The sequence below is a fragment of the Etheostoma spectabile genome, chromosome 24 (assembly GCF_008692095.1).
Source record: "Etheostoma spectabile isolate EspeVRDwgs_2016 chromosome 24, UIUC_Espe_1.0, whole genome shotgun sequence".
Classification (NCBI taxonomy): domain Eukaryota; kingdom Metazoa; phylum Chordata; class Actinopteri; order Perciformes; family Percidae; genus Etheostoma; species Etheostoma spectabile.
This window is the reverse complement of record NC_045756.1, coordinates 13692414-13710442: the sequence shown is the minus strand read 5'-3', so window position 1 is coordinate 13710442 and position 18029 is coordinate 13692414. Positions and strand designations below refer to the sequence as shown.

Genomic DNA, 18029 nt, shown 5'->3' with positions numbered 1-18029 from the left:
ATCCTTTGACCCTGAATGGTTCCTGAGTCACTCTTCTGTCATCCTAATGTAATACCCTGATATAAGGAGGTGTGCGTGTGTGTGTCCGTGCCCATAACTACATGTGTTGCCTCTTTAATCGTAAACAGCTGCCTACACTCTCACACATGCCGCTCAAGTGTGGACTACACATGAGGCCTACAGTGTGGGGTGTGAGTCACTGTCTAGCCAACAGTGCGCTGACACACTGTATATAGCATTAGTGAGAATCTAAGCTCCTAATCTGTCGGGTTTCTTCATCATATGGAGCGGTTGCAGAAAACAAGTGAACTCTTTTCTAAAAACAGTCTGCTCGGTTTGCACTTTGATGGTAATTATTGCCTCTCACTGCCAGCCCTACCATACTGCTTGGAAACCTTGCCACGCTTCCCTCACACCCCTCTCAGTGCCAGCCTGTGTCTTCACACACACACACACAAACGAACGCACGCACACACACACAGCGATGCTCCTTAACACACACTAACATGACAGAAACATTACAGTTTTCATTCACAGAAACACCCCAGTGTACACAATTAACAATTCTCTTCCTTGTGTTTGGCCTACATGGGTCACACATAGCGATGGGTGGTGGAGAATGCTTTTTTTTCTATCTCCATCTCTATATTTCTCTGTCTCTACATGTCTCAAAGGCCTAATGAGATTATTGTAATCCAGTTTGGCCGTAGAAAGGAGGACGTCCATATGCTGTTTATGTCCCTTTCTCCTTAGCATTTTCTCATGACGTTCATCTTTCGCTTTCCTCTTTATTTCCATCTTTCCTCCTTTTTTCCCACTTCCTGGCCTCCTCCCTGCGTTTCCAGCTAAAGTGCATACGGCATACAAATATTTTTTTTAAAAGGATTTGAATTAATCAGTCCTTACTGTAAATCAGTGTAGTCTCAGTTTTTGTATATCAGTGTATTACATGTTTTTGTATTTACAAGGTTAAAAATGATAATAACTTTATTTGATATAGCACCTTGTACAGACAGTTACGAAGTGCTTCACTTGATAAACATTTCTAAACATACAGTACAATCAAACAGAAAATAAGCAAGGGAGAAAAGAAAATAATATTTGAATGAGCAATGAATATCATTTCAACGACTAAAACCTGAAATCCAAAGTTTACACACGTGAGTCAAAAGCAAATTTATACAAATGTGTCTTCAGCTGCTTTTTAAAAGCTTTGACGGAGACTGCAGAACGTAGGACAGTAGGAAGGGCGTTCCGCAGGTGTGGAGCCACTGCTTCAAAGCAACGGTCACCCTTTAGTTTTTAATGGAGTGTGTGTGTGTGGGACCACCAGTAATCCCTGAGGGACCTGTTAGTAGCGTACGGATGAAGCAGATCCGAGATATAAGCAGGGGCCAGACCATGTAAAGCTTTATAAGCCAACTTTAAATTGGATTCTGAACTTGATTGGAAGCCAGTGTAATGACAGTGTACAATTGGAGTTGCAGTAATCGAGCCGGGATGATATGAAACCATGAATGATCATCTCAATCTCAGAGTGCAAAACAACAGCTCTAAGTTTGGCGTCCAGCAACAACAACCAACAAGGCAGCAACACCAATAGCAAGCCAACAAGTTTATATACTTGATTGAATTACATGTATCTATAAATAATGTATTAAAAAAAAAAAAAAAGAAGGTTGTCTGTCTGGCAATTTAAACCAAAATAGGTCACACTGGATTATTGGCTCCATATCGCAACTCTGTTAAGCAGCTGCAACACTCCCAACAGCCTTATTTGGACTCCTGTTTCTCCTGTTTTTGTCGTCTGATCCCATTTGGAACTTCTGTAATAGACAGTTACCAGACCTCTTCAGCCAGTGCAATCAGCTGTCCTTAATTGCAAACCGCTGATAACTTTCAGCACGTTTGCCAGCTTTACAGGATGATAATACAGATGTGTTTTTATGTGTGGAGACATAAGCATCTAATAAATATATCTCTATCTCTCTTGTGTTTTTTTTCCCCAGATGACATTCTGCAGAGGGAGGATGGTCCGTTTGCAGCAGAAATCGGCCACGAACTCCAGAAACAGTTTGCCATCCTGCCAGGTTGGTGTGATTTCCGTTCTCTGACGGTTCAATTTAACCAAATTGAACAATTTAACTGCAACTCTAAACAAACATTTGCAAGTGATGTTTTTCTACATTATAACAAAGGTAAAAGTGCAAGTATACCCAACATTTGGAATAAGCTTAGCAATACAATGAAGTAAAGCAATGCTTTGCTGCTGAATTAATGTGTTAGACTTGCAGCGAAATAAAATGGTGGAGGATGAACTAGTAACCTCAGATAGGTCTTAAATAGGCAGCATGGAGCATGGATTAGATTAGAGAATTTGATTGTTGCAAAATCACATTAAAGTAAACTAAAGGGTGGGGGCGGGGGGTTATTTAAAGATAGAGCAAATTAGCATTATTAACAAAATGCAACAGAACGACACATGAGGTGTCTAAGTTCATTTCTGTGGGGGGGGTTTTACGCTGAATTTTCCCCCAACAGAAGATTCTGATTCTGATTTCCTCTCTTTCGATCGGGTAGGTCTGTTAAAGGCTTTCCGACTTTCAACCAATTTTTCTTTTGTCAAACTGTGACAACATTTAACTGGTGATGAAATCAAAGGGAGTGTGTCTCTCTGATGGCAGGACAATTAATGTTCAACGTAACAGATTTGCCTTCCAGTTTCTTCAGGAGCTTCAACCCTTTGCCGTGTCCCCTTAATTTCCTTCAGACATAAAAACTATTTTGAGGTTTAATTTATTTTTCTTGTCATTAAAATTTGCCATATTGTTTCTGTTGTTGTTTCACTAAATATTAAATTGAAGAAAGCCAAGTACATGCATGCTGTACTTGGAAATGTTCTTCCAAAGTCAACTTGTCTCGCAAAGTAAGTTCTCATGTAAGTTTGAAACAAAAATCCCGTATGTACACAGAAACACACACACTTGGGGCCCTGTGTTGGGTTACTATGACGATGATGCCTGCCTGCCCAGTGACAGCATGTGAATAATTCATCAACACGATGATCTGCTTTGCAACTTGACCGTGTGTGTGGTGTGTGTGGTGTGTGTGTGTGTGTGTGTGTGTGTGTGTGTGTGTGTGTGTGGTGTGTGTGTGTGTGTGTGGGTGTGTGTGTGTGTGTGTGTGTGTGGTGTGTGTGTGTGTGTGGTGTGGTGTGTGTGTGTGTGGGTGTGTGTGGTGTGTGTGTGTGTGTGTTGTGTGGTGGTGTGTGTGTGTGTGGTGTGTGTGTGTGTACAAGTTTTTGTACAGATTAGTCCTTGAAATGAAAGGACCCACAGAGTTTTGCCTCCTTTTAGAAATTGAGAATACAACTACAAGAAAAAGGCCCAAACTGTAATCTCGTTTGCTCTTAATCAGTTTTCTTCATTACTTCGGTGTATGTGAGAGTACGCCTGGATGTCACTCTGAGCGGTCTCTTTCTGTCTCCCTGACCTCTGTGTCTCCAGGCGGCCGCGGGATGAACGGCAACCCTATCATCATCTTCCCAGAATTCCCAGATTTCGGCGAGCTGGAGGAGGAGGAGGTCCAAAATGTCCTCCGCTACATCAGCAGCATCCCCAGGTTAGCGTCACGCACACACGTGCACACAGCATCTTCCCCTCAGCTTTATTTGGTTTGACAGCAGACCAACTGTGAACGGAATCTGGCCAATTTGGGACAGTGCAGTACCGCATGGAGCCAACAGATGTCAGCACAATACCAAAGGCCTGTCACAAGGAAAGAGCCACAAAAGAGACATAAATAAATAGATTTTAGAGATAATAAAAGATTGCTGGAGAAATTAGGGGTTCCAGAAACGAAATAAAAGATATTTTTGAAGACCTTATATGTTTTTAATCTAGATCTAGATAGACATTTTCTAAATAAACTACTACCATGATCCTAACCCCGAAAGAAAGAGATTTTAGATGGGGATAATGTAACACAATTAGTTTTGTTTTAATTGAATTCAAATTAAATCATTATAAACACCTCTTTTCTTCTCTCTGTCCTTTCTTCTCCTCTCTTCCTTTATTCTCTACCTCCTCCCTCTCCTTTCCCTTTCACCTTTACTGCTGAGGGCTGCACTCCCATTTCACACATACACACATAGCGTGCGCACACACACACACATGCATAATTAAGGGGAGGAGAAAGGATGGAGGTTTTATGCATCTATATACGTGTTGTGTGTGTGTGTGTGTGTGTTGTGTGTGTGTGTGTGTGTGTGTGGTGTGTGTGTGTGTGTGTGGTGTGTGTGTGTGTGTGTGTGTGTGTGTGTGTGTGTGGTGTGTGTGTGTTGTGGTGTGTGGTGTTGTGTGGTGTGTGGTGTGTGTGTGTCATGGCGGCCTCAGTGTTTTTTTTTTTCTTCTTTTTTTTTCCCGTGTCTCATCACCTTTATGTCCCACCCCCACTCGGAGTCCCCTCCCTTTCTCCCCACTAGCTATTTGCACTCGGCTGCACTCTGCGCTTGATTGGCTGTGGGAGAACAGCAAGATGCAGGGCTTGGTTTCAATTGGCCGAGGGTGGGAGGCAGGTGGTGGAGGAGCAGAGGGAGAAGGAGGAGGAGGAGGGAGATGCTCTTTAAGGATGTTAACGGTCACCTCTTTCCATCTGGGAGCTGCAAACAGATGATTGCGGATGCAGGATATAAACACTGACAACAGCGAAAGAAGGGAAAATTAAGGAGGAATGGATTATTGCTGGATGCTATGCAACCATTTGTGTTCCTTGTTTTTGTCGTGGAATAGCGAAGATTTCCCCCAGATTTTCAGATGGCTTCATTCATGTGATCTGAATATTTTTTCTAGTAGAGATGGATTGAGGATTTGATGTCGCAGCGTTCACTGGGTAGTGTAGTGTGTACATTTTCTTGGTATATTTGTGTGTGTGATGATAAAAATTGGCTAATAATTACATGCAGATGGACTAACTCAGCGGTATTCGAATGTTGTCCCCACAGTGTGTGTTTGTGTGTGTTGTGTTTGAGTCCTTTTTACTTGTGTGTTTCGATGTCAGGATGCATGAAAATTTGTCCAGCAGGACCTTTGCTGGAAATACTGCATTCTCACACGCACCCACGCACGCACCCACACACACACACACACACACACACACACACACACACACACACACACACACACACACACACACACACACACACACACACACACACAGACACATGCACACACACACACGCACACACACACAAACACACACACATTAGCTTAATGAGGTTGCTATATGGCACTGCCTGTGGAATGAATGGCTAGATTTTCACACACACACGTTAACGCAGTGCCAAGGTTGTCATGGTAATCACAAGGGTCTCATTATCATCACTGCTGACAGATGATTACCACAGACTCGTGGTTGGTATGAATGTTTTAACCTTACTTAGTATTGCTTTTTAATCCCCAAATAATTCTTTTTCCTGTTGTAAAGACCAACAAAGAGCGCTCAAGTTGTGTAGTTTTTATATAACTTTTATATATGCTATGTGTCAGTTATAGTGACCTGATGATAGCTGCTGAAAGCTCTAACCGGGCAGTGACTGATAACACTCACCATACAGCCTTTTACTGACAGTTATGTATTTTATATTTTTTGTTTACACACAATCACATCACCAGGTTTCCTGTTTGAAAGAAAAATACTCTCTGGGAAATGCAGTGCAGGGATATCATAGTATTGGGTGATTAGTACCAAAGACAGAGACATATTTGAAAAGTTGCATCTTATTTGAGGATTGCGTATTTTTTGTGATCAGGCTAAAACTTGATCAATAGACTTAGTGGTACATTAATTATTCCTTCATCCTCATCTTGACACTGACAAAAAATGGTTTCCTTTTTGATAACAGTTTGTGCTTCTCTTTTGTAGCATTGCTGCATCAGGAGTGGGTTTCAATCTGGTCATCGACAGACGACTGGACCGATGGGCCGCCGTCAGGGCTACCCTGCTCCGCATCGCAGTAAGACCGCGCGCGCGCGTGTGTGCGTGTTGTGTGTGTGTGTGTGTGTGTGTGACTGTAGTGTGCACTGGATCAGTTTGTTTGTGTGCATCATTTGCTGATGAAGTACCTCTGACGACTCTAAATGGCTGTTTTGGTGTGTGTGCATCACTCTAAATGCCGTATAGCTTGTTTAAACATGGATCTGTGGGTTTAGTTGCTGGTGTCAGCTCTGTGGTGTGTGTGTGTGTGTGTGTGTGTGTGTATAATTTGGTTTGTCACCACTTAGAGTAATGGATGTTTTGCTAGCATGTACAAACTGTACATTGTGTGTGTTTTTTTAAAATAAGTTTTTATTCATTTGCTGTGTATAGAAAGGGCATGTACTGGCAATTAGGCCAATGTTTTTCTTTCTGGATGTTGAAACGAAGCAGGAGGGGAGTTAAAAATAGCATTATGCTGGCGTCGGTGGTAGATTCTCGCAACGTGTGAACATAGTGTGTGTAATAAGATCCTGTTGGACATAAAAAGTCCAAACCGTGTGAGCCATTAGTCTGATTCTGTAATTGTGCCGTTAGCCTACTAGCCTACTTTTTGGACAGCGTAAAACTTTCTGACATGATGAATTGAAGAGGCAATAAAAGACAGAAAGAGATGGGATCCAGGGAAATGCTCAAACATGGAAAGTGGGGGATGAAAAGATGAGAAAAGGCAAAAAGCAAGAGAAGAACATTGAATATTGAACAGAAAAAAGCAGAGAGGAGTTGATTCATTTCAAAGTGCCTTGCTGCTCTCTGAGGCCCTTTTAATATGAAAAATACAAAAGTAGAAAAGAAACTGTTTTATGTTGTTTCTGAAAGAAATGTGTGGTTAGGGTGAGGTTTCCAGATACTAACACAGCTCCCTTTTGATGCATTTTAGAACCACTCACTCACTAGAATCAGTTTCCTGGATGCTCCTCTCCATCTTTTGAATCTGATTAGCTGGCTCTGCCAACATGAGGACGAAGCTTCACCACACCCTACACATCTGTTGTTAAGATGCTCCACCTGTATTACACCACTTACCATGTTCAATATATGCAGAAATATGCTAATATATGCTAATTGGACACTGATTATATTCACTAATGGACTTTCCATGGTATTTCTAAGAAAGTATCCCTATTATGACAATAAGCCATTATGAAGCGCCTTGCTTCATTATGACTCCACCAAATCAGTTTAACCTGTACACACAAACATCTGCACACTCAAGACACCCATAATGGACCATTCCAGGTCTGTTATTCTATCTATGTGCACTGGCCCAGCACATGTCCTTGAAAGGGACGTTGATGGACTGTGGGTTGCTCTGATAGCAGGGAGCCAATCAGTCATGCTCTCTTTGTTATAATTAGTGTTATCCATGTGAAAGAATGAAAAACAAAAATATCTTGTTTGTTTAGTCAATTTTTAAAACAGTTTCTTTGCTCTCATTGTTGACAGAAAACTAGGGGAAATAATAGCCTAGATGAAATGAGTCCCACAACTGATCATACCCAGTCTTTAACCACGCGAGAGAGGCAGGGAGCAGAAGCTTGTCAGCAGGATCTCTTATTCTCCCTTTACCTCTCCTGCTGATCACCCCCCCCCCATCTCCTTCCTTTTTTTTCATCCAGTACTTCTCTTCTTTGTTCTAGTTTTCTACCATCTCATGCTCCTTTGAGTCATTTTCTGCTTCTACTTCCCACACAGCACATAAGTAAACAAGTGTGAACTTGTGTGCATTTTTATTTTTAGCTAAATTTTTTGAAATGTGTATTACTTAATAATGATAAAATGATATCATAGTAGGGATGTAACGAGGGATGTATGAAAATTTAACCTCATGGTTATAGTGACCAAAATGATCAAATCTTTTGGTATTATTGCCATATTTGTGTGTTCAATACCTTTTTTAGTAGCAACTTTTTTCCTACACATTCTGCCAAGAGGATAACTATCTTCAATCAACTGTCCTTCGGCATTCTTATAATAACCAAAATATGCCAATGCTTCAGACTTAGTCAGGGCTGATAAATGTCCTGAACACTGTCATCTCCTCCTTCCGCCATGATTCCGGCGTGGCACCTTCAGGAGACTCTGATGAAGCTGGGAAGGATTCAACACACGGTTTCCACACCGTGATGATAATAATATTTTAAATTAAAACGTAATTGTTATCGTCAACATTGTTATTGTGGTTTACCGTTACATTCCTATATCATAGTGTTATAACTCTAAACGATGACAGTGGTTGAGGTTACTGTTTATCTTTTCTGTTATGGATTATCATGGTGGAGTCATATCTATATCATATCTGCAGCTTCCTGTCCGATGCCGTAAAGCTGGTCATCCGATTTACCAATAACCGGCAAGCAGGTTAGAGGATGGTAATCTGGTTAGCAGTGCCTTTTGGTTAATAGTATATCTCAAAATCATCGCAGTAAGGATCTATGAGGCCATGCACCTGGCATGTTTTTTGGGAAGACGAAACGATTACTGTGCCGTCAGCACAAAGACAAATGTTGCATGATGCAAATGCAGATGACAGAAAAAAACAAGGTAATGAAAAAGACTTTCAAGACTTGTATTAGCTAAGTCAGGCCTTTATTTAGTCACACAAGATACTTCAATATGTCCTTTTCAAAAATATACACCAGACGTTTCAGCTTTAAATCCTTTCATATAGGGGGAGTGGAGTGTGTGAATGGTGTCCCAGGAAGGCCGTGGTGGAAGCAGGCAGCATTATAACTTAACCTGAAGGCATGAAGAGCAGGTGGTGAGAACTGTGTCTCGCACGCTCTCCTCCTCAGTCCCCCTCAGGCTAATCCCCCGCAGTGGATGTCCTTCTTGGGCAGAGCCTGCTTTGTCCACCAGCCAATGACACACGGTTCCACTGGAGAATGAATGTCATTCGCCTTCCCGTGAGGCACTCTGCTCATCAAGGCCATTCAAGGTGGCCCAATGCTGTTTGCTGGTTTTACCCGTCAGAAAAAATAAATGGCAGTATTTTAGCCAGAGATTAGTGTACATGTTCAGATCCTCACACTGCCATGTTAGTTGTATGACCAGTAGTTTTTAGTCTCATGCACGGCGAGGAAATGAAGCAATAAATAAAACCGAGGATGAACTGTAACATCTAGCTTATAGTCCTCATGAAATAAGCAACCATGTCTTGCTCTTGTTAGAATTACTTTCTGTATCTTGTATCAATATAAAAAAACAGGCTTCCACTTAAGCACTTTAGACCAACCATCAAAATGCCAAACGCCACTATCTCTGTTGCAGCCCGTCTTTGTGACTTTAGGGTAATAAATATGCAGTCGTTGAAGCATACAAGGACATTGCTGCAGGGGTAGGAGACATATAGCTCTCTCATCTTGTACAAAGGAGAGGCTTGGATTTGTCACATTTGTAACAAACCAGATAAAAAGCAGTTACAGTACAGCCGTGCATCTTTCTTTGTATGTCTAAAAGCAGTGATATAGACAGAGGGGGTTTGAGCATGTGGAGGCAGGTGGTTTAATGTGGTGGCTATCTAACTCCCAGGAGAACGATGGGGATGTCATTAGAAGACATGAATGTAGTGGTTCCTCCCTGATAGAATATAAATAAGCCTGGTCAACAGAAAATTACATTCTAATCCTAATCATTTATTTATGTGTGCTTTTTATCTGTAAGACGTGTGTGTGTGTGTGTGTGTGTGTGTGTGTGTGTGTGGTGTGTGTGTGGTGTTTGTCCAGGGGATGTGTATGCCCATTAGCATGTCTCAGTTCATCTGTCAGGGGGATGTACCCAGCAGATTGTGTATTATCATGCTAATGCAGAGGTACAAATTAAACCAAGACCTCTCAGGGTTTATTGAATTTAATGAATTCCAATTACAGATACATTGCTTTCTGTGTCTTGCCTGGTGTGTTATTGGCAGAAGAACATTTTGGTGATTTATATTCAGCTAATAAACATGCTGAATTACAATTCTACTTTTTAGTTGCAATGTATTCTTTCGAACCGTTTATTATCTGCAGGTGTGAAATATTCTGTCAGTTGCGTGGAAATTGGAAAGGAACTTACCAACCTGGCTGTCTTTCATAAGCAGCATAGCAGGCGGCGTGTGTGCCAAAAATAAATGACTGGGACAGCAAAGTGGAGCTGAAGCAACATCAACAGACAGACATCAGTTCCCTCTCTCTCTCTCTTCTCTCTCCTCTCCTTCTCTCTCTCTCTCTCTCTCCTCTCTCTCTCTCTCTCTCTCCCCTCTCTCTCTCTCTCTCTCTCTCTTGGCACACGCGCACACACACACACACACACACACACACACTTTTTCTCTGTATCATCCCTCTCGCTTGAAGCCTGTCATGCACTCTCCATCTCACTCCATGCGTTTTTTTAAGGATGATGGTTTCCATGGCAACACCTTGCAGGCATTTCATGACGTATGTGTCCTTCTGTATGAGTGCATTGTGCGAAATGTAATGCCATGTTCCGTATTTGTTTTACTGATTCTATCAAATTAGTTTGATGGGTTGTGATTCAGGTGAAAATATGCGTTGACGATGGTAGATGCAGGCAGTGGGTGGCACCATTTTCTAGAGATTGTGGGCATCAGTTAATATGTTGTTTCCTCAAATAGTATAATATAATCCCTGGTCCCATGGTCAGGTTATAATGTAATTCGTTCGTCAATTGGTTGTTTGCATTAACAGCAATAGCTTGCATTGCTCACTACACACCACTACAACTAAAATTTTAAAAGCCAGGATAAAGCAGGAATGCATATGATGTTTAATTGGTTTAGCTTTATACTTCTTGCATATTTTCAGTGTTTTCTACAGTATGTCCACTATCTGCCACTTTCTTAATGGCAACACTGTGGGGTGTTTGAGCTGTCCAATCTCTCAGTGTAATGGCTGTGTGTGTGTGTGTTGTGTGTGTGTGTGTGTGTGTGTGTGTGTGTGGTGAGACCTTACATCGATTTATGATGCCTGCCAGGGTGAAGCAATTCACCCAGGGTTTTAGAGGAAGCTATGACCGATACAGCCTTTCAGCCAAGTGGCCTCTTGGGCTGTTGTGTAAAAGCAATTTGATACGCTTTTAACCTGTTAGTGGGGAGGTGGAGAGACATAAGATATGGTTACTCCCAAAGACCCAGACTAATTTACCTTGTAGTCACAGATTTCTAGATGGAAGGTGTAACAGGGGAACAACATCTAAAGATTTGTAGGAGATTTAGTGGATATTAAATCCCAGAAAACCTCTTCATGGTTCAGGATTGCAGCAGAGGGACGGCTGTCACACAAGTGGGCTTCATACCTTTACAGCAGGACTCTAAACCTGAAGTGTTAAAGAATAAAAATGATTGCATAGAAGGGATGAAAGTAGCTATTTCTTTCAACCTCAATATAAAAACAAGAAGAAGAAGCCTGAATTTCAAAATTTTAATTGATGTATGTCACTAATCTATACAATAGCTAGACTATTTCCACACCTGATTTTCTCTAAAATGGAAAGATACACATACTAATAGATGACTAAAAAAATGTCTACCTCCCCTTTTTCCTTTCCCAGGGTTCATTTCCAGGGAACTTACACTTGGTTCTGGTGTTACGTCCCACTACTTTGCTCCAGCGGACTCTGTCAGACTTCCTGTTCAAGTACAACAGGGATGAGTTCAAAATGAAGGTGACTTATACATTGCACCTGTCTGTCTTTCCTTTTATGTATGTATGCATGTATGTATTTATTTATGTATTGCTTTTGTTTTAATTATTCTGAAGTTTTTTTAGGATTATCTTTTAACACATAATTCTTCTTTATATAATCAGTTGGTGGTGTGTGTTTTATCAGGTGGTGATGCTGAGTTCGGTGACTGAGCTCCATGCTTATATCGACCCAGGACAACTGACCACAGAGCTGGGAGGCACGCTGGAATACTGCATGACAGTTGGATCTCACACCGCACTGTATGTGAACACACACACCACACACACACACACACACACACACCACACACACAACAACACACACACACAACACCACACAACACACACACACACTTCTGTATTTACATAGTACATATTCTCACTCATATTTTTTGCACATGGCAAAATAAAAGTGCATGCACATACTTCTGCATCATTTTACCGGTTTGACTATTGTTGTATGAACTGAATGTCTCCTCCACAGGCAATCGAGGCCTTTGCCCTCATGGTGAAGACCACGGCGCAGACTCTGCAGGCGTTTGGCACTGAGCTTGCAGAGACAGAACTACCTAACGATGCCGAGGCCACTACCAACCTGCTGCACACTCACACTCTGAAGAAGGACAAAATGAAGGTCGGATATGCTTTTCCGTGCATGTTAACCCTATTCACGTCTCTCTGCGTTTTTCTTCTTTCCTTCATAGATAGAGATATTTGCTGTTGACACAAGAGTGTTGAAGAAAATGATTTGTTTAATTTCCAGGAGGACCTGCAGGTGGCGCTGTCTCAAGGGGGACGCCTGTTGGAGTGTATAAACGAGCCTCTACAGACAGACCCTGAATACAGCATGACCTACGACGAACTGGAAAACTTAGCTACTGTACAGAGGTAGAGGACCTAATGAATGGAAACATAAATAGATGAGGAAGTCGTCCCTGAAGGCATGAATAAATCCTCTCTCCTTTCCTCCCATCCCTCCTCCTCCCTTCTTTTTTCCCTCCTCCCTCTCAGACTCCTGGGTCAACTGGATGAAACGCAGACAGCATTTGATGATTTTTGGGAGCGACACCACACCAAGCTGGAACAGTGTTTACAGCTCCGCCATTTTGAACAGCACTTCCGTGAAGTGAGTAGAATTATGGGAAGTGTAGTTTTGGAGAAATCAGTCAGGTAACGCGTGTGCTCATAACACAGCGTTAACAATGTGTGTGTTCATAGGTCCGCCCTCAGCTTGATGTGACATCGGAGCGTTTGTCGGGTTTCTCCGAGGTCAGCGTAAGCCCCGCCCATGCTGAGCATGTCCTACGAGAGCTCAGCAGCCATGAGGACAAGGCTTGTGTAAGACACACACACACACACACACACACACACACACACACACACACACACACACACACACCTAACCCGTGCAACAGAAAACAATTGTTCAACACTTTCAACTTTGATGCATCCTTGAAGCCATATGGCTAATGATATACTCTATGTGATGGCCTGTTCCATCCCCCACTCACTGGGACTAAGTGGAAATTGATGTGCGATAGACAGAGTGAGAGGTACCTGTGTGTGGATTGGATCCATATAATGATAAAAATTGGACTTTCTCATGGGAAAATTCTAAACCGTAAAGCTGCTGCTATGCATTTTGGTACAGATTACAGTCCTAACGTGGAAATACTGATATAGGTCTTAAAAAATGAAAGAGCTTGACTGAATTGTACAAAGTGTGTCCCACTCCATCCAGCATTAAGTAATGAATGCTGCACTCAAAGGGAGAGGACAGGGGAAGAGGACGAGAAGAGGTTGTTGTTGTTGTTAATTTGCCAGCGATTGATTGATGATGTGACCACCGCTGTTAGCTGACAAGCCAGTGCTCTATATGTATCCCAAAGTATATTCTGATACTAGGAACATCTTCAATGTGTTTCAATAGGACATACTAGACCGTGCCCTGTCCCTGGCCAGTGAAGGTGACAGGCTGATAGAAAATTCCCACTATGCCGAGGACTCCATCAGGCCGAAGTGCAGCGAGCTGAGAGGAGTGTGCGAGGAGATCAGCTCCACTCTGAGGAGCAAGAAGAACCTCCTGCTCACGGCGTTGGAGCTCCACCACGCTCTGGAGAAGGTAAGGGTCAGATTGTATGTGCATGGGAGACAAAGAAAGATGATCTGCTGAGCTTTCCTTTGTGTTATCATTATTTGGAGTTCAGTAATAGAAGAAGGAACTTTGGGGTCCTTTTTATTTCTATAAAACCTTTCCTTCCCAAGGCATCACGGTGGTGTGAGGACGGCATCTTTCTGTTGGCCAGCCAGCCAGTGGACCGCTGTCAGTCTCAGGATGGAGCCGAAGCAGCTCTGCAAGAACTCGAGCGATACCTGGACACCGCGGCGCTACACACCCTCGCCGACTGCAGCTCCGTCTGCTGCCAGTATGAGGCGGTGCTCACTACTCAGCTCAGGGTCAGCAGGAAGTGGATTTTACAGGTGACATTACATCAAGTGTATCTTTTAGTTAATTCACTGCAATGTCTATGCTCGTGTTTGGTCTTCATCAGGACCAGGTAGAGAGAGTTTTCCAGAAGCAAATCTCCGTCCAAGAGATGTTTGAGAAGAGACGCATCAGCCTTAAGAAACTTGCTGCCAAACAGACCAGACCAGTCCAGCCAGTAGCACCGAGACCTGAAGTGAAGTCTCCACTCTCCTCTCCTAGTAAGCCTGGATTAATAGATAACCTGATTTAATGAAAGAGTGCAGCAGTGGTACCGAAGACTTAGCTCTTCTGACCTGGTTAGTGGAATAGTATAAAAACATTGTTTTCTCTCTGCCCTTCAGATCCAGAGAGAAAAGAGAGGCGATACTCTGCAGATAATGTCATCTGCAAAAAGGTAAATTTATGACTACTGATCAATTGTTTGGCAGTGAATATTAAACTAGGATTTAGTTTTTGATGATCAGTTAGAGGTAATATATGTATATATTTTTCATTTCATTTCATGTCTATTTGATAGGGACAGATGCTACCACTTAGACGCTTTAACAATAATGGTGCAATTGAAAAAAAATTAAATATTCCTCATAAAGGTTAAGAGGTTTTTCCAAAGCAAATACTATCTATGAATGGGTGTGTGTCCAGGTGGAGTCTCCCATACATAACGGTGGCACCAGACATGCTTCTCTCTCCGAAGAAGAAGAAAACCTGGCAGTACTTCGGCGGTAAGGGGGTCAAAGGTCATCCTCAGAACCATAGATAAGAAAGCAGTCAAAGGACAGTGATACTGTGATCACTTTTCTTTGTCTGTCACTTTTAAAGTACACCACTGTATTTAAACCAACATCCATATATCTCAGTTCTGGGGTCTTATCTTAGGGAGCTTTGGAGTGAGGGGGAAAATATAATAGCATGCAGGCTCCTGCTAACTGAATTTGTATCTTGTTTTTCTGCGTTGCAGCCACGTGATGAATGAACTGTTGGAGACGGAGAGAGCATATGTGGAGGAGCTGCTGTGTGTGCTGGAGGTGAGTGTCCGTCTCCTTCAAATTACTATTGAAACGTAAATGGATACATGAATCTTTTCTCTATACCAGCAAATCTGTTTGATGTGATTGAAAGTGTGTAATATTAAACTCCAGGGCTATGCAGCTGAGATGGACAACCCTGCCATGGCTCACCTCATCCCCAGCACCCTGCTGAGCAAGAAGGTCGTCCTATTTGGCAACATGTCTGAAATCTACCACTTTCATAAGAGGTAGACTCCCCCCCCGTTTCCAGCCTTTATGCTAAGCTATGCTAACCGATATACTATCTTCTCATCTAACTTTCAGCAAGAAAGGGCATATCTTAACCTAAACTTGAATCCTTTGTTTCATGCTGTTTGTCTCCAGGACGTTTCTAAAGGAACTGGAAGCATACACTGACTGCCCAGAACTAGTGGGCCGCTGCTTTTTAGAGAGGGTAAGCACTTACTTCCTGCACTCTGGTCTGGACTTTAAAAATAAAAAAAGTCAATAAAAAGCCAATAAAAGAATCTTAACATGTCAAATCAATTTCTCAATGTAGATGAAGGACCTGCAGATCTACGAGGCGTACTGCCAGAATAAACCTCGCTCTGAGAGCTTGTGGAGACAGTGCTCCGACTGTGCCTTCTTCCAGGTTGCCCTTTCACCTCTCATCTCATACTGTAGCAACACCTCCCTTTTCGTGTGAACAACAAACTCTCAACAAGTATCCTCATTGGTTTATGTTTTGTGAAAAGGAGTGCCAGAAGAAGCTGGAACATAAACTCGGTTTGGACTCCTACCTCCTTAAACCTGTCCAGAGAATCACCAAGTACCAGCTACTGCTTAAGGTGAGCTTTGTCCATGTACTGTATGTACTTTCTGTGTGTGTTTATTTCAGACTTACTGTATTATCCACTTTGTCTTGTGTGTTTGCAGGAGTTGTTGAAGTACAGTAAAGGCTGCGATGGCTGTGACGACCTACAGGAAGCTCTCTCCTCCATCCTGGGGATCCTGAAAGCTGTTAACGACTCCATGCACCTCATCGCCATCACAGGATACGAGGTCAGAGAAATTACACCAATGATTCTGGGAGATGTGCTCATTTAGCTGGTTGGCTTGGGCAGGAGTGGACCATAAATACCATGTCTGTCTTTTCCCTTTTTCAGGGTAACCTGTCGGAGCTGGGTCGCCTGCTGATGCAGGGCTCCTTCAGTGTGTGGACGGAGCATAAAAAAGGCCACGCCAAGGTGAAGGACCTGGCCCGCTTTAAGCCCATGCAGAGGCACCTGTTCCTGCACGAGAAGGCCCTGCTCTTCTGCAAGAGGAGGGAGGAGAACGGGGAGGGCTACGAGAAAGCTCCGTCTTACAGCTTCAAGCACTCCCTCAGTGTAAGCTCACATTGGTACATTTAATCAAGTGCTGTACCTAAGTCCAAATTTGAGGTACTTTTACTTTACCCAAGTCACGTACTGAAAAAGATTTGGCTACTAAACACTTAGTTGGATGACGGAACAGTTTGGGTCGTTTCTAGTTTCTAAAATGCTACTGATACTTTCTTACTTTTACTTAAGTAACCTTTTTAATGCAGGACTTTTACATGTAACAGTGTATTTTTACTGTGTGGTAGTAGTACTTTTACTTGAGTAAAGGATCTAACTGCATGGGTCAGATTTGAGTTCATATTTGGTGTCTGGACAGGCAGCTGTAATGAAGGCTCAGGGCTGACTGTGTGCTTTCATTCTCGTCTCAGATGAGTGCCGTGGGCTTTACAGAAAACGCTAAAGGAGACAACAAGAAGTTTGAGATTTGGTGCAACTCCAGAGACGAAGTTTTTATAGTCCAGGTAAGATCACTCAGCCTCACTGCTTTGACAGATGGCGAAGGAACCCCACTTCTGTTAATGCTGAGTCATCATTTGTCTCATTTAGGCCCCAACACCGGAGATTAAAACAGCGTGGGTGAACGAGATCCGCAAAGTTTTAACCCAACAGCTCAAAGCCTGCAGAGGTATCGTGAACACACAAAGCCCCACAAGCTTCTTTGCATTTCTTCTTCTCTGTCTTCTGCACAACATACCTGCTTTCAACTGTAGTTACTGTTTTAGATGCCAGTCAGCAGAAGAGCTCAGACTCTGTTTTCCCGAGTCCCAACAGCAACAACTCCTCCATCTCACTCAGGTCGGTGTCTAGCCTTACATTGCACACATAAGGAATTTACACCAACAGAGAAGATGCCTTTTTCATTTTTTTTTTTTTTCTTCTCTTCTATTTCCCAGTCCCTTTCGTAGCAGTGGTCAGAAAAACCAGAAGAAGCAAGAGGAGAAGAAGGCGGAGACGAGCATGATGTCTGACTCCTCTTCTTCACCGAAACACAAAGGTGAATGTTTGATAAACGCTGCATCTTCACGCACAGACGTAAAGATAGTCTACATTAGTCAACTATAGCTGAAATGCTCCTACTAAAAGTTGCTTTTCTTCATCACCTTCATGGTTCCTCTTTCTCTTTCTCTCTACCTCTTTATTTTTATTTTTCCATGATCGCAACACACTTTTTCTATTCCTCCTGCTTTCCATTTGAAACCATTGTTTTCAGATGAACCAGTGACCAGTCCGACCACTGACAGGTCTTCAGTGGCTAAAAAGCGTTTTACTTTGCAGGGCTTCAGCAATCTCAAGAGTCCAAAAGGTAATGGAGAGCAGAACGACGGTGGTTTTTAAAGGTCCCATGGCATGAACATTTCACTTTGAGGTTTTTTAACATTTAATGAGTTCCCCCAGCCTGCCTGTGGCCCCCTAGTGGCTAGAAATGGCAATAGGT

At 42.6% G+C, this 18029-nt stretch overlaps 1 protein-coding gene across 1 annotated transcript in view; it reads left to right on the top strand.

Annotated features, from left to right (window-relative positions):
- The window catches only part of LOC116673789 (guanine nucleotide exchange factor DBS-like), a 38617-nt gene that overhangs the window by 15534 nt on the left and 5054 nt on the right, over positions 1 to 18029 (top strand). The window contains 27 exon segments of the mRNA XM_032506053.1: positions 2010 to 2090; positions 3507 to 3621; positions 5923 to 6013; positions 11584 to 11697; positions 11863 to 11950; positions 11953 to 11978; positions 12202 to 12351; positions 12481 to 12605; positions 12729 to 12843; positions 12936 to 13055; positions 13648 to 13839; positions 13983 to 14174; positions 14270 to 14423; positions 14547 to 14599; positions 14848 to 14927; positions 15164 to 15230; positions 15345 to 15460; positions 15597 to 15666; positions 15772 to 15864; positions 15968 to 16060; positions 16149 to 16274; positions 16379 to 16600; positions 16963 to 17055; positions 17141 to 17219; positions 17305 to 17389; positions 17488 to 17588; positions 17805 to 17897. Of these exon segments, the coding sequence (XP_032361944.1) occupies positions 2010 to 2090; positions 3507 to 3621; positions 5923 to 6013; positions 11584 to 11697; positions 11863 to 11950; positions 11953 to 11978; positions 12202 to 12351; positions 12481 to 12605; positions 12729 to 12843; positions 12936 to 13055; positions 13648 to 13839; positions 13983 to 14174; positions 14270 to 14423; positions 14547 to 14599; positions 14848 to 14927; positions 15164 to 15230; positions 15345 to 15460; positions 15597 to 15666; positions 15772 to 15864; positions 15968 to 16060; positions 16149 to 16274; positions 16379 to 16600; positions 16963 to 17055; positions 17141 to 17219; positions 17305 to 17389; positions 17488 to 17588; positions 17805 to 17897 (2934 nt within the window).